The 14851-nt window shown below is 42.3% G+C and overlaps 1 protein-coding gene across 2 annotated transcripts; it reads right to left on the reverse strand.

Moving 5' to 3' along the window:
* Positions 1-6068: 6068 nt before the first annotated feature.
* Positions 6069-13406, reverse strand: LOC119018832 (COUP transcription factor 2-like). Of its 2 annotated transcripts, none has more exons than XM_037096833.1 (3): positions 12161-13406; positions 10359-10883; positions 6069-7999 (listed from the first exon to the last, which is right to left on the reverse strand). In XM_037096833.1, exons 1-3 carry the CDS (start codon positions 12690-12692, stop codon positions 7725-7727), a joined length of 1332 nt encoding a protein of 443 aa, XP_036952728.1. In that variant the 5' UTR covers positions 12693-13406; the 3' UTR covers positions 6069-7724. The 2 variants fall into 2 exon arrangements, with proteins under 2 accessions (XP_036952728.1, XP_036952729.1); XM_037096834.1 differs by having other exon boundaries at positions 12194-13395.
* Positions 13407-14851: the final 1445 nt, after the last annotated feature.

Raw genomic sequence — 14851 nt, forward strand, 5'->3', positions numbered from 1 at the left:
TACCTCAAAATTGTAGTGAATTACAGTACTCGAGTAAATAGGTTCAATCACTGCTCACAGTGAAATGTGACAATGCACACACGCTCGCTGCAGCACCTTTCAGTGGAGTTTAGTGACGCCTCCTCAGACTGGAGGCCGCTGCTGCTCGAGTCACAAGCCTGAAGGAGTGGAAGAGTGTTTTTTTCTGTAACTCTTTCATTTGAAAATCAACTAGTAACTAAAGCCGTCAGACAAGAAGTGTAAGAAGTGTAATATCTCCATATCAGATAAGAGACAAGTATCTCAACATTGTGTAGAAGTTGAATACATGCGCCTGGTTTCTGAAAGTCTCACCAACAACTCATACAGTCATATTGATTATTCCAGAAACTTCTCTCCATGTTGAAGTGGTTCAGTTTGAAATCAGTGAGCTATCTGTGCTGACAGCTCTGATCACTCTAACACGTTGACGGTCTGACTGTTTCTTGGACATTTTGAGTGACTGACATTTGATGTGCTTCTTTGATATTTACTACACCCACAGAGACTCCAGTTGGCCTACTTGTGTCTGTGGACTGATCTGACTTCACCATCATGTCTGATTTAAATGTTGGCATGATTTTCTTCATCGCAGTATGATTTTCCCTTTTGCCCCAGTTGCCTTTTCATAAAATAAATAGATAAATCCCAAAAAAAAGAAAAAAGCTTTTCAAAACTTTTCAAAAAGGCAGATTTGCATCTTAATGGATCGTAGCAACAGCAGAGGCCCTCTTACCACTGTGCTTTTCAGAGTCACGTGCGCTGCTGAAACAAACAAACAAAAAATACTATTTCACATGTCAGATTAAAAGCTGTACCAGAAAGCTTGTTTCGATCGTGTTGTAAAAACAGATCACTGATAGCGTTGTATTAAAGGGGGATTAACATGACTTTCGCCCTGCTTTCTGTGCACAATAAAGCTTTAATCTAGGCTCTGACTGGGAGGCCGGGCTGCCGGAGCCGGAGCCAATGAGGTGCCTCGGCGTCTGTAGCATATCCCCGCCCATGGGTGTCTGCTATGGTGGTGGAGCGGCTGGGCCTGGCAGCAGAAGCAGTGACAGACGCGCCCCTGGGATTCCACCTGTCAGCCACAAATGCACTAATCGACAGGCCTCGTATATACTGAACTCTCTGTCACCTCTCTGTCAAATCTTCATCCTCTCATTCCACTGACAGATTCCCTCTGCCCACCCCCGCCTCCTTCTTATCCATCCCAAACTCCGCCCCTCCGCCCGCCTGCTTAAAACGCACCAACGTCAACCCGTCATGTCTGCTTCGACCAGGCCTGATTTATTCTCTCGTGCAAAAAAGGAATGAAATCGGTTTGTTTTTGCTTTCGGGAGTAATCCTAAGTCTTCTGTGCAGCTTCTTACCACTACTAAAACAAACCCCGCCCCCCTCCACCTCACTGCCTTTCAGCTTTAATGTGAGAGAGGTGGGCTTTAATGTTCTGTAGTAATTGGGTAGGAGAGGGAGAGACTGTTTGGTAGGAGGAGGAGGAGGAGGAGGAAGGGTCATGGTCAGGTTTCTCATGGAGGTTATTCTGCATCTGTCTCTTAGCAACCGCAGACCGCTCTTTGTACAGTCCTTGAGTTGATTGGTGCGTTTTTTCTCTCTCCCCTCCTTGGTTGCTGAAATGTTTTGCGAGGGGGCTCCTCGGCAGACAGGCAGGCTTCCTCCCACATTCACTGCTTTTAAGAATTTGTCTCCATGAGCATCAGATGGGCTCGCTGAGGCGTGGCACTGTGGCTGAGCCTGCCGTAGTGTTAAATGTGCATTACTCACAAAATGAGAGAAAACAAACAAACAAACAAAAAAAAACCACTAAAAATTGAATCTTGTTGGGGGGGCATTTGAAATGGATGTTCCTTTCACGACAACTGCTCTGCAGTTAACAGTCACCCTGAAGTTTTATAAAAATGACATTAAATCAAACGAGTTTGACGGCTTGAGGCTGCAGCTCGTCAGCCACAAGCATCTCACCGCCATCATATCCCCCGTCTCTTGAGCCGGTGTCAGGGAGAGGGCAGCCCTGGAGGTTAAAGGTGACGGAGAGGAGCCAGAGGAACCTCTTGATTCACACCGTCAGCTTGAAGACATCAGAGCCAGGAGCCGGAGTGGCGTGATGTCACTCAGACACAACGAAGAGGATTAAAAGGGCAATTTGGGGACAGGGAAGGAAGAGATATAAAGGAGGAAGAAAAGAGCTTGTCCTGAGAAAAGAAAATCCAGCCAGATAGCTTCACATGATAGATAGATAGATAGATAGATAGATAGATAGATAGATAGATAGATAGATAGATAGATAGATAGATAGATAGATAGATAGATAGATAGATAGATAGATAGATAGATAGATAGATAGATAGTATGGACTCAGGGATCATCAGGTGGAGCCACTGATCACCTGGTGAAGATTAAAGCAGACTTTTCTTTCATCTGATGAGGTTTCCATGTGAAACGTGTCCCAGATTGATTGCTTCTCAACAGACTCTCTCCGCACAGAAAAACGTGAAATTGGTTCTCAGATGTTTTAGCCTGCAGGTCCATTTAATGCCAGCTTCCAGACAGATGGAGCTTCATTCCAGCAGCGAGCGAGAGTTTAATTTCCCTGAATGTACAGTATAACGCCACACTGCGAATCAGCAAAGTCGTTTAGGGACATCAGAGCAACTGCACTTTTATTCATTTTGCACAATATTTAATGTGGTGCTTCTGTAAGCTGGTGTATGGAGTCTGGTGGTAGAAACCTCTTGGCAGAATAAGACTTGATGTATTTTTGAGAAAAGAGGATTTTGGTTGTTTTTAGCTTCAGACTCAGGTCTGATTAAAGGCGTTAAGTTAAGCCAATGTACAGAGTGTGTTATTGTGTGCAGCTATTCCCTGAATATACGCTCAAGCTCAGGACCGTGACACCTCGTAACCTTTACATTCATCACAAAAACATGTAAACACCTTGAAATTAAGGTCAGCAATCAAAGTAAAAAAAAATTAAAATAAAAATAAAAAAATAAATAGATAAATGTTAAGATATCCAAGATTGTATAAAACAAAATGTAAGACTATGACAGACACTGAAAAGAAGAAGAAATGTGTTTATAAAATAACTGGAAAGTAGAACTAGACTCTTGTGTTATCGGATGAGTGAATGAATATTTATTGTAATTTTTCACTGTGTTGTTGTTGTTCCCACTTCAACTAATGCTGCCTTGTTATCATCATTAATACACAACATTATGCTTTCCAACATGGTTAGTGACTATAACCTGCTGAATTATAGTTTCAATACGTTTCAGAACTTTTTTTTCCCCCACTCAGATGTAACTTTCACAGTAGAAACTTGAGACAAACTTGTTTTGAAAAAAAAAAAAAAAAAGGAATGAAATGGAGGAATGAAGCTGGTGGTGTAGAACAAGTCGCAGCTGCAGGTTTATTAAATAGACCCAAAGTTATCAGACATTAATGAGACTTTATTTCAGCCACTCAACAGTTTATTCAGGAGCGGTAGATTTTCTTTTCTTTTCTTTCTTTCTTTTTTTTTTTTTTAACTGTAATATAATATAAGGAGCAGCGCTGATTGTTGAAGCCTGCAGCGTTTCATGCCGTCAGACTTCCGTGACAGGCTTCATGTTAAAAAGCAGCAGTAACAGGACTCAGGAGAAATGAACCAACACTGCGGATCTTTTCTCAGTTATCGACTGCTTTAAAGAAAAAGTTCTGCTGCGAGAACAAACGCTGTTCAGGCTGCGTTTATTTATTTATTTATTTTTTATTTATTTTTTCCAGACATGTTTCGAGTGTGTTTGCGTCGTCGGGGGACAAAAAGGCACCGCCGAGATATTTATATGTCCTAAAAATCACAATTGCTTCAGTGGGCTTTACAATCTGTACACCGTCGATTCAAGGAAGGAAAGACTCCACGGAAAAAAAAAGAAAAAAAGAATATCTTACTGTGATAAAGTTTTGTGCGCAGAAGAAGAACATTTCTTTTATCTGCTGATGAGTAAAGCAGAGCCGCTTTCTGTTCCCCAGTAATTCTCCAACACAAACCTCTTTTTAGGACTAAATCTAAAATAATTTCTAAACATTAAAATTAAAATTAAAAGACACACAGTAAACACAGTGGTGCTGATATCAGATTTTTTGTGAACTCTCAGAGTGATAATTATCATTGAAACTGCTTCAACAGCTGCAGTCAGCAGTGACTTCACATCTCAGATGAAGTTCAGCAGCCGCGTCCCTCCAACACTGAGCGACTCAGCTCACATTGTTCTAATCATGGCTGATTTCTTATTTCACAACTCTGCTATAAACGCTCCAACTGAAAAAAGGTGAAATAATATTTATTTAAAAAAAAAAAAAAAAAAAAAAACACAAATAATAATGATAATAATAAAACAAACAAAATAAACAAAATAAAAAAAAAATTAAAAACCACGTGGCTCCGGTTTGGTCCCTGAATCAGTAACACTGAGGCACGTCTGACGTTGTTTCTGCTTCAATCCTAAAATATTTTACATTAAGAAAATAATAAATAAAACCGATAAATTTAATACGACTTGTTTTTCTTTTACCGCAATTTCACTGTTTTTAATAACTATCCAGAAGCTTCTACACCGTGACGCAAGGATCAAATAATTACACCTTATGTTTTAGTGACTTTCTCAAGTCTGATCTGCACCGTAAAACGAAATGCATTAAACCAACCCACAAAAAAATAAATAATAATAACAAAAAAAAAATACTGAAGGAAAAAAAATGATTTATTTAGTTTATCACTTTAAAAATCTGAGATAAGAGCTGCAGTCTATGGGTTGGATCCTGGTCATCACTTCATTCTAATATAGATGTATATTTAAAGAATGATCTGATTGGCTACAGGCTTCGCTCCCGGAAGCTGATTGGCTGAGTCCAGCCCAAGCTGTTAGACTGCTCCAGCTTCAGTCAGCAGCGGAGCCGCTCTCTCGTCTCTGAGTCCGACCAGTCTGACGTACAGACGGAGGCAGAAATAAAATCCATGGGAGCCACAGAGCTCTCAGGTGACTCTCTCAGCCCGGACTGATTCTCCTCCACTGCTCCATACTCCTTGGCGTGTTTCTTCTCTTCTGGACCTGTACGTGTGTGGGAAAATGCTCCATTGTTTTATGTTGGCCCTTTGGCCCAGAACACCCAGGGGCCGTCGAGCGCCCAGCTTCATCCTCCTCAGGGTAAACTGTTGTGACAGGGCACTCAGGGGCCCCTCATTAGCTCTCTGTCCACTAAGAAGCAAAGAAGCTGCTTTAATCCTCTCTGTCCTCCTCAATCTGGCAACACAGACACGATTATAATTCCATTTTCATGCGGCTCTCTTGTCTTGTGCGGAGTTAACCCACCTTTATGGATTAACAGAATCCTTGCTAGTTAAAAAAACAAAAAAAAACATGTTTGTTGGGAGATGCTAAGTTTATGTTAAGCAGTAATGTTTAAGTATTAGTTCAATTGGTTTAATTTAGGAGGAAACAGACATTTACGGCACTCTCTAACAGGGTTATTATTGATATTTGCATAACACCTTCCTAAGTTCCTACCTGTTTCTATGTATTGATCAATATGCAACAAATGAATTTGGTCCAATAATTGTGAGAAAAAAAAACCACAAAATCAGGACCTGCGCTTGCTTTATGATAACTAAACTAAAATAGCAGCAGTGTGTGTGTGTGTGTGCTCTTTTTATCAGCCATTTAAATGTGTTTTGGTTGGGTAACTTCCTGATCGAGCCCAGTGGAGCAGAACTGCAGGAGCAAAGTTACATGTGTTCCTGCTGCAGGTCTTCAAAAAAGCCAACTTTGAATAAATCTTGCCAGACAGACAACGGCTGTGTACAGGAAGCAATTAGTTTGATTAAAATGTCTGATTGGTGACAATATCAGAGTCCAGCAGGCTCCAGAGCAGCACACAGCTCTGCTCGCTCACACACACGTACATAAACACACACCTTTCTTCTCTTTTGCTCGGGAGTCATGAACAACATGGATTTGAAATGGCAAAATAAACCAAATACACTTTATTTATAAATCTTGAGTTATAATTTAATACGGTACCAATATGTTAACCAATATGCTTTCACAGTACATCAGAGTGGTTGTCAAAAAAGAAGTAAACACAAATACACACTCGTACACACACACACATACACCCAAACAGACGCATGCACGCAGACATACACACACACACACACACACACACACACTTTCAGTTCAGCAATACCCTGCAGTGGTCTATTGTGCCATTAAGCGGCCTGGGCTCATAAATGCATCAATTCTACTGAAATAGATTTGTTACTTGACCTGGGAGGTTGTGTACAGCTCATTTGTCCCATTAAGAATCTGTAGTTAGAGTTTACATCAGGCCCAGCGCTCTTAAAATCTCTCTGAGACGGTCAGTGGTAAAGACCTGGAAACATGGATCGGCAGTGTTTTGGTAATGCATTAATCCGGTAAAGTAATGTCATTACTTTTCCCCGTAACAAGTTACCAGTGAAAAGATTTTGACCCCCCTACATATAAAAAATATCAGGTTCACGTACAGCTACCTCACATTCAGCCTTCTCCTTAAACTTTAACCTTTTCATCATCTCTGTTTGGATGAGAAATAACATGAAAATGTAATTTCTGAGTGGCAAAATTCACAAATTTAAAGAGAAATGGACCTGATGCTCTGATCATTAACAAAAGGAAAAAAACTCTTTTAAAATGTTGTTTTCAGGTGAAAGAGCAGAAATGAGACATTAACAACGGGAAATAATTAAGTCTGCCAGGAAGTATTCCTAGAATATTTGTGTTAGAAAGTAATGATATTACCTATGAAAGGAGTAATGCATTACTTGGCGCAACTGAACCCTGATCATGAGAAGTGCATTTTCCAAACGTTTTTTTTTTTTGTGCTCTTTTTCTTCTCATTCGTTGTAAGTTGATAATGCAAATAGAATAAGAATCCAAAGTCAGTAAAACAGAGCATTAATCTCGCGATTCTGTCTGTACACAATTGAGCAGATAGGTTAAAGTCAGATAAAGTCGGGATTCAAACACCGGTATTAAATCTTTCTGAAATGTTCCTTTAGTCCAAAGTGCCATGTCTGGAAGGTAAGAAACAAAAACGAAAAACAAACAAAAAATAAAACAGGTCGACACGAGACAATCCCTGCAGTTTTTTTTTTCCACTGGCTGGGGCAAAAATACGAAAACATTAAAAAAAAAAAAAGGAGCCAGAACATAATTTACAAGCACGATAAATATACACACAGGGTCCAATAAATATTGTTTGTTATCCCAAAAACCATAGAAGGTGAGTGGTCACCACACGGCTAACAAATGTCCATCAGAACCAGTCGTTTCATCAAGTGAAATACTGTCTGTCTTTAAACAAGTCAAAAATTCTGCCAGCACCGTTGAATCATTAAATGTCAGACAAATGGTTTGTTTCTATCAGTGAGCTGCAGACGCACAGAGTCGCCGTGCAGAATACTGGGCTCAACAAAATGGCGGTCGGTTTAAGAATAATTGTAAAATGAGATCGAATGTTACACTGGATGTTCCTGTAATCATTTCAGTCCACTGGCAGTTTTTCCCTTGTTCCAAAGCAACAGAGATTTCACACCATTCTGAAATGACTTGATTGGACTGTGGGACCGTTTCCTGACCTTAGCAGCACCACTGTAGCTTCTCCCTCTACTGAATAGGCATGTAGGGCCAGTTGAAGCTGCTTCCGGACAGCAGCATGTCCCTGATCAGAGTTTCTATGGGGGTTTTCCCCACCAGCCGGACGAAGAAAAGCTGCTCTATGACAGAAGAGGAGACGGTGCGGAGGGAAGGCAAGCGCAGCAGCAGCTTCCCAAACCTGTTGGGCTGGTTGGGGTACTGGCTCCTCACGTACTCCTCCAGCGCACACTGGGACTTCTCCTGCAGACCCTCCACGTGGGCCACATCCGACAGACCACAAGCATCTGCAGGAGAGGCAGGAGGAGAGGAAGCGGTCAGGAAGCGGTGGTTTAACCAGGAAATCAACAGAACAAGGAATAGTTTAATACTGTGATCACACACAGCAGCATGCGGAGAACAACACAAATCAGTGGTTGGTTTCATGTTATAGGTGAGAAACCAGCAGAAACAAAACAATGATATATATTCACATATATGTAGCATTCACCCTACGGATATTCATCCAGTATTTTTAATTTTTTTTGCAATACTCCTATTCTTTCTATTCACTGCTTTTGCTTTGTTGCAGCACACAGAACCATTGACTTGCATACAGACTGGTTGTTATGATGTTGGTTATTAGTGATTGCAATATATACACACACATCTACACCACCCACATGTGCAGTTAAGTCCTCACCGTTATTTACTCTTTACCATTCTTAACTCATTTGTTTCTGACGTCCTCGCTCCCAGCTGTATTTCTACTTTTTGTATAAATACATTCTGAGCTCTGTTAAACTCGGGTCAGGTTCCTCTTTAACAGATCTGCTCTTTAAAGTTGTTGTTTCTTGCTCACTTACAATGATGCACTGCCTTCATCTCACTGATGAAGGCATTAAAGGACGACTTGAATTACCTTGTAATAAGCAGATCAGGGTGAGATAGTAACAGAAAATTAAAGCAGGTGCATATAACACCTCCGTGTCAGCAACATTTAACAAAATATCAGAATCGGTGCTGTGTTGAAAACATCACCACAGTCGCCCTGTAACTGAGATCTCATCAGTCTCACTGATCATAGATGGAGCTACTGTACTGATACGTATGTGCAGGGTGGCCACAGCTTTACCGCGAGGACCTTTACATACTGTATGTGTAGGTTTGCTCCACACAGCAGAGCTCTGTGTTTGCACTGTAGCGCTGCAGGCCGGATGAGAGCCGGGGTTAAAGAACGGTCTCTGTGTCCCAGTTTAAGGACACGTGTTCACGTGCTCGTAGGAACCAAAATAGACCTACATAGGAGACCGTATTTTTATTTTTCACTCTGCTGCCACTCATTCTTTTGATCCTGTGCACGATCCCGCCATCAGATGTCATTCAGACTGTTACTGAAAGGCTCTGAAATAAAGTGTGCAGCGAGGACCGACAGCATCCCTCCTCTCAGTGAAGGTGTTTGAAGAAAAGCCACATTCAATGGCAATTTAAAGACATTACAAAATAAATACACCAATATGCATTTCTTACTTTCAGTCATTTATGTTTAGAGAAATGGCATAAATCAGATTAAGAAATACATAAATTCGCCCTGTTTAATTATTCAAATCAATAATTTGATAATAAATACATGTTACATTTAAAGCCCATAAATTAACATAAATGCTTAAATATTTCAATACATTAAAAACGTATTTTTTTCAGTTAAGTGATGTCTATTTGGGACTTAAAATACAATAAAATAATAATAATAACAAAGTGCTCATGTTCTTTGTTTTTTATTTGTTTGCTGTATGATTTTCAGCTCCTCTGTGATTCCTGCACAGTGTTTTATATTTTAGGGGCTGCAGGGATTTAATGCAGTTTGTAAAACCACAAAAAGTCACTCACAGCCTTTTAAATGTTGCAATAATAATGAATTCCATAATACTGATAAGTCAGCTGTGCTCCTGCGGGCTGAGGAGATGCATGAGGTCATACAAGTTCATTTTAGGTCAGCAGAGGAGTTATATAAGCCACTTTCCTCTTCCATTTTTTTCTCTCTTTTTTTTTATAATGCGGATATCTTTGTTCACATTGAAATTCATAAAAAATATAAATGTTTCGCATCCGATTCGTTTCTTGCTTCTTCCGGTTTTTTTCCCTTATTTTTTATTTATTTTTAAACATTTTTTGGTTAAAGTAAAATGGAGAATGAACATATATGAACACTAACACTAGTTCTCCCGGCACAAAACCCCCTAACGTATTGATTTTTAAAGTAAATTTTAGGAGCGCGCATTTGACGAGAATACACTGTAAATATTTTTTTGAAACACTCGGTTTTCCTAGAAAACGACAAATATTAGTGAAAATATTTTTAGAGGTTTTAATCATCTCATTAATTCATAACTTTACCAAGCTTCATCGTTATTAACCAAATATTAGTTTTCTGAATAATAAAAATATATTTCGGTTTGATTTTCGGTCGTTTCCGTTTAAATATCATAATATTTAAAAATGTGAATGCTGTGAGTGTATTTCTCTTTTTATTTCAGCAGGTCACTGGTGTTTTTTTCTGCCATTATTTTCTACATCACACCACCGTCCACACCCTGAGCAGCTTCCTGCCTGCAGCACATCCAGCCGCCCGGGCTCCATGTGTGGGTGCAGAGGGCGACAGTCTACCTGTGGTGAACAGCACGATGGCCTTGATGCAGCTGTACTCCGCTGAGTCCACGTGCAGCACCTTCAGCTTCTCCACCTGCTCCTGGAAGACCCGGATGTGGTCCATGAAGGCCACCACCCGGTCCGCCGACATCGGGGACGCGTGGAGGCCGGCGGCGGCCAGCAGCGGGGCGACGTGGACGGGCATGGAGCACTGGGCGGCGTTCAGGACGAACAGTTCGCTCCAGGTGAGGCGGAGCAGCGCCACCTGGTCCGTCACCTGCAGGTCCGGGAAGAAGGGGATGTTCCGGGCCCACTCCACGGCGCTGAAGAGCATCCGGGCCGCCAGCTCACAGATGTTCTCAATGCCCATGATGTTGTTGTTCTGCAGGCACTGGGAGCCGAACCTGGAGGTCGGGTAGGGTTCGGCCCGCAGCAGCAGCGAGATGTATCCCGATAGGTAGGAGTGACACTGGAGAGGGTCCCCGTTCGTCAGAGCGAACTGGCCGTGGTAAGACTGCGTAGGAAGCCTTCCTCTCTGGACCGCTGCAACGGAGAACAGCACACATGTCAGACGGAGCGGTCCGCACACATGACCTGCAGAGAACAACTGCAACACGGAGGAGGCGGACGTGTGTTCCAGGCAGCACAGATGTGAATTAAAACAACTTCGCAGCTCACTCACACGCTCGTGTTTAAGCCCTCTGAGCTCATCTACGGCCGAGCAGCCCTCGGTGGACCGGCGCTGCAGACATGGACACGAATAACTGTTTTCGACAGCTCCTGGAAAGAAATGTCTCATTCGATCTATTTCTCGTCCCCGACCTGCAGATAATGGCGTGCGAGATTTTTATTTTATTTTTTTCATCTCGGCCGTGGCTCTCTGAGGGACCTTATCTGATTTATTTTTTATTATTCCAATCCAAGGCCAGCCCTGCGGTCTTTGTGCGCAGAACTCACGTCCTCTGCTGCCAGCGACGTCCTGTAACGTGACCCGTGAAGCCTTCCAGGCCTGCGGGCATTTTTAACCTCCTTATTTATTTATTTTTCAAATTTATTTATTTGCTGAAGGAATCTGTCTACAACTTTATTTACACTGGAACTCCTCGTATCGCTCTCAAGTGTCAGTGAGTTCGTTTGCCTGCAGTGACAGCAGGCTACAGAGGGCTAAGTTGGGCCTGTACGAGCAGCATGCATTATGAATATGAGCACACACACACACACACACACACACACACACACACACACACACACACACACACACAGAGTCAACAACATGAAACAGTCAAAACGCGACGCGCTTATAAGACACAGCTGCAACGAAAACACATCGAAATTAATCTGAAATGTCGCAAAAATAAATAAACGAGTGAATAATGAAAACAGAGTGGCAGCTGAGCGCGTGACATTAAAGGCAGCTCCAGGCTGTGTCGGTCACACAATGGCCGTGCAGACGGACTCACGGCGGCGGGAGCTCCATCATCAACATGCTACTGGATGCTAGCTGGAGCTCACTAATCTCTGTAGGCTGCACAGTAAAGACTGCAGGCAGCAGCAGCGGCTCTCCGACACTTATGAATAGAATATGAACATGCGGAGAAAATCTCTCAGTACAACATCACCGACCAGACAAAGGCAACACGGGCGGCCGTGTCCACACACACAAAAAAACAAAACAATAAACGCCGTCTATACAAAGCATGCACACAATGTTTAAGCTAGCCGTGCGTTCAGAGGAAACACGTCGCTGAGCGCAGAGCACAGTGTGAAACTGAACAATGTCCTCAGACCATGTGGTGCACCACAATATGATGGGATAATACCGATATCAACGACAGGAGGATGCCAGCGCGTACCTTCCCTCCTCATGCCGACTTTGAGGCATTTCTTGAGGCGACAGTACTGGCACTGGTTGCGGTGGTGCTGGTCTACCGGACAGTTCCTGTTGGCCCTGCAGGTGTAGGTCAGGTTCCTCCTGACGCTGCGTTTAAAGAAGCTCTTACATCCCTCACATGTGAACTGTCCGTAGTGCTTCCCGCTGGATTTATCCCCGCAAACGATGCACTCGATCTGCTGGCTCTGGTGTTTGTCCATGGACGAGGAAGAGGAGGAGGAAGAGGTGGTGTTGTTGTTATTGTTGGTGGCCGTGGACGCAGTGGTGGTGCTGGACGGATTGGGCGGCGGTGCGCCCTGAGGTGCCGCTGCCGCCGGGGGTATTTCCAGAGAGGGTGCCGGGTTCATGTGTCCCGTCAGCTCTCCGGGCAGAGACAGAGGCGCGACCTGGGACACCGGGGAGGAGAGGGTCCCCTGAGCGTCCCCGACCCCCTCCGTGTTTCTCCACGCCACCATAGCCATCTCGACCGTCTCCAAAAACTTTGCGCGCCCAACTTTCCTCTTTTTTTACGCGATAATTAACGCACACGAATTTTCTGCATGGAACACGGACAGAAATTCAGGGAAACTGCAGCATGTTTTCACAAAATTAAATAGAAGTTGACGCCTAAAAAACGAACAGCGCTCACAAAATATCGGTGATATAATTGTAACGCGCGACTTCACGAGTAAATAATGGGCAGTCACCCAGAAACAGCCTCGGCGCGGCGGAAATCCAAAAAGAAAGCTTCATTCAGAGCGAGATAAAGCACTGTAACATCCACAGTGACACACAACAAGATCCACGGAGGGAAGCAAACGTTATTCCAAAAAATCAAAAACAAAATGCACTCTGCTCCTTTCTGTCTTGTGTGTCCAGCTTTAAGCGCAGCGCCGTGCGAGAAGATCCTTCATCAGAGATGGAGTCGCCAGACCAGGCTTTCCAGACGCTCCCTGCTCTCCCGATCAGTCAGAAGTTACATTAAAAAGACAACGGAGAGGAGAGGGAGAGAGGGAGAGAGGGGGAGAGAGAGATGGATGATGATTTTGATGATGCTTCGGTCCGGGACGGCGGAGGAGAATGGTGCGTCCACACGTCACGGGCTGTGACTCGGTGACGTTCGTGTTTGGGGCGGGGCTAACGCGAGGAGAAGCTGGTCTGGGAGCAGCAGCATGGGGCTCCAGTCGGGTTTGTGTTGATACACACTGCTGAGTGTGGTGTGAGTCCTTACCGCCTCCTTCTCCTGATATTTACCAGTGGTCTACTCTCTCCCTGTGTGTGTGTGTGTGTGTGTGTGTGTGTGTGTGTGTGTGTGTGTGTGTGTGTTGCACTCTTGACTCTCATGTTTGCACTATTGTGTCAGACCCTTGTCTCTGTCTTATGCTCTGAAAAATAAGGAGATGATAAACTTGAGCTCACACTTCATTAGTCACAGAGGATGAGCGCAGCAGCAGCAGCATCAGATCCTCACTGCAGTAATTTGATGCCACCTAGTGTCATCAGTAAATTACACAGACTTACCTATCACTGGAGGACGCACTTGATTTACAAGAGATCCATCTGCCACATTTCTATTTCTAATGTGTTTATCTTCAACATGCGTGTTACTAAAAGAGTCCACTGGGCCTGTACAGACAGCAGGATCTCTGCCCCGCCCATCTCTATAGCAGTAATTCAACCCTGCCATTTTATTTGTGTAATTGGACTTTTTTTCACCCTCGTGTTTGTTTGTTTTTTTTAATTTTGTTTATATATATATATATATATATATATATATATATATATATATATATATATATATATATATATATATATATACACACACACACACGTTTTTTTTGATTCAAAGGATGCAAATAAAAAAATAAGATAAAATGAAAAATAAAACATTTGATGTAAAAAGTAAAACATTGCTTAGCAATTAAATATATTACTTTGATTTCACTTGATTTTTTTTTTACATTAACTTAATTACAATTTAACCAAAAAGGGAAACTGTATATTTGTGTTGCCCCCACTTTAGATAAAAATGTCCCTTCTCTTTGCTTTAATCGAAGGTTTTAATAATAACCACTTATATTTGACCCACATGTCAAACACAAAGGCAAAAAACAATCAGTGTTTTTCATATGCTCGTGTCATAAATAAATATTTAAAGATAAATTCTTAGAACCGAAAGGTTCTGTCACAGAGATAATGTTCAGTCAGAGTGGACTGATTCAGCACGCACACTTCATCCAGTTCAGATTTAATATGTGTGTATGTGTCCTAAAAGTTGTACAGCTAATATCATATAATATGTTGTTTTATAATATAGCTGCTGTAACACAGCTGCATTAAACCCAGTGCCAGTACTGAGAAATAATCTCCCTTTTGCATTTATAAGCTCATACATGTAAATACAGGACATCACTGAAGCATAACTGAAGGGTGGAGAAGACAGACCCCCAGATTAAATAAACTGGATGTCAATCACAATTTATTCATGTAGTTTTTGGAGAGTGACTCAAAAAATAAAGCTACAATAAAAACTACACCATATCTTTTTGTTCTATCATCTGTAAATTCTCAGATGATCATGTGACAGAGTAACTAATCATTCCTTTTAACTGGCACGTGTACTTGGTTGTACATACATACA

Source organism: Acanthopagrus latus, chromosome 4 (genome assembly GCF_904848185.1).
Source record: "Acanthopagrus latus isolate v.2019 chromosome 4, fAcaLat1.1, whole genome shotgun sequence".
Classification (NCBI taxonomy): domain Eukaryota; kingdom Metazoa; phylum Chordata; class Actinopteri; order Spariformes; family Sparidae; genus Acanthopagrus; species Acanthopagrus latus.

What these genes read in the sequence shown, in the direction of transcription:
- LOC119018832 (XM_037096833.1), bottom strand. Translation starts at nt 12,692, where the DNA reads ATGGCTATGGTGGCGTGGAGAAACACGGAGGGGGTCGGGGACGCTCAG. An exon ending in TCCTCCTGTCGTTGATATCG is followed by an intron (nt 10,884 to 12,160) that starts GTATTATCCCAT and finishes TCTCCGTTGCAG; the next exon opens with CGGTCCAGAGAGGAAGGCTT. An exon ending in CATCGTGCTGTTCACCACAG is followed by an intron (nt 8,000 to 10,358) that starts GTAGACTGTCGC and finishes CCTCTCCTGCAG; the next exon opens with ATGCTTGTGGTCTGTCGGAT.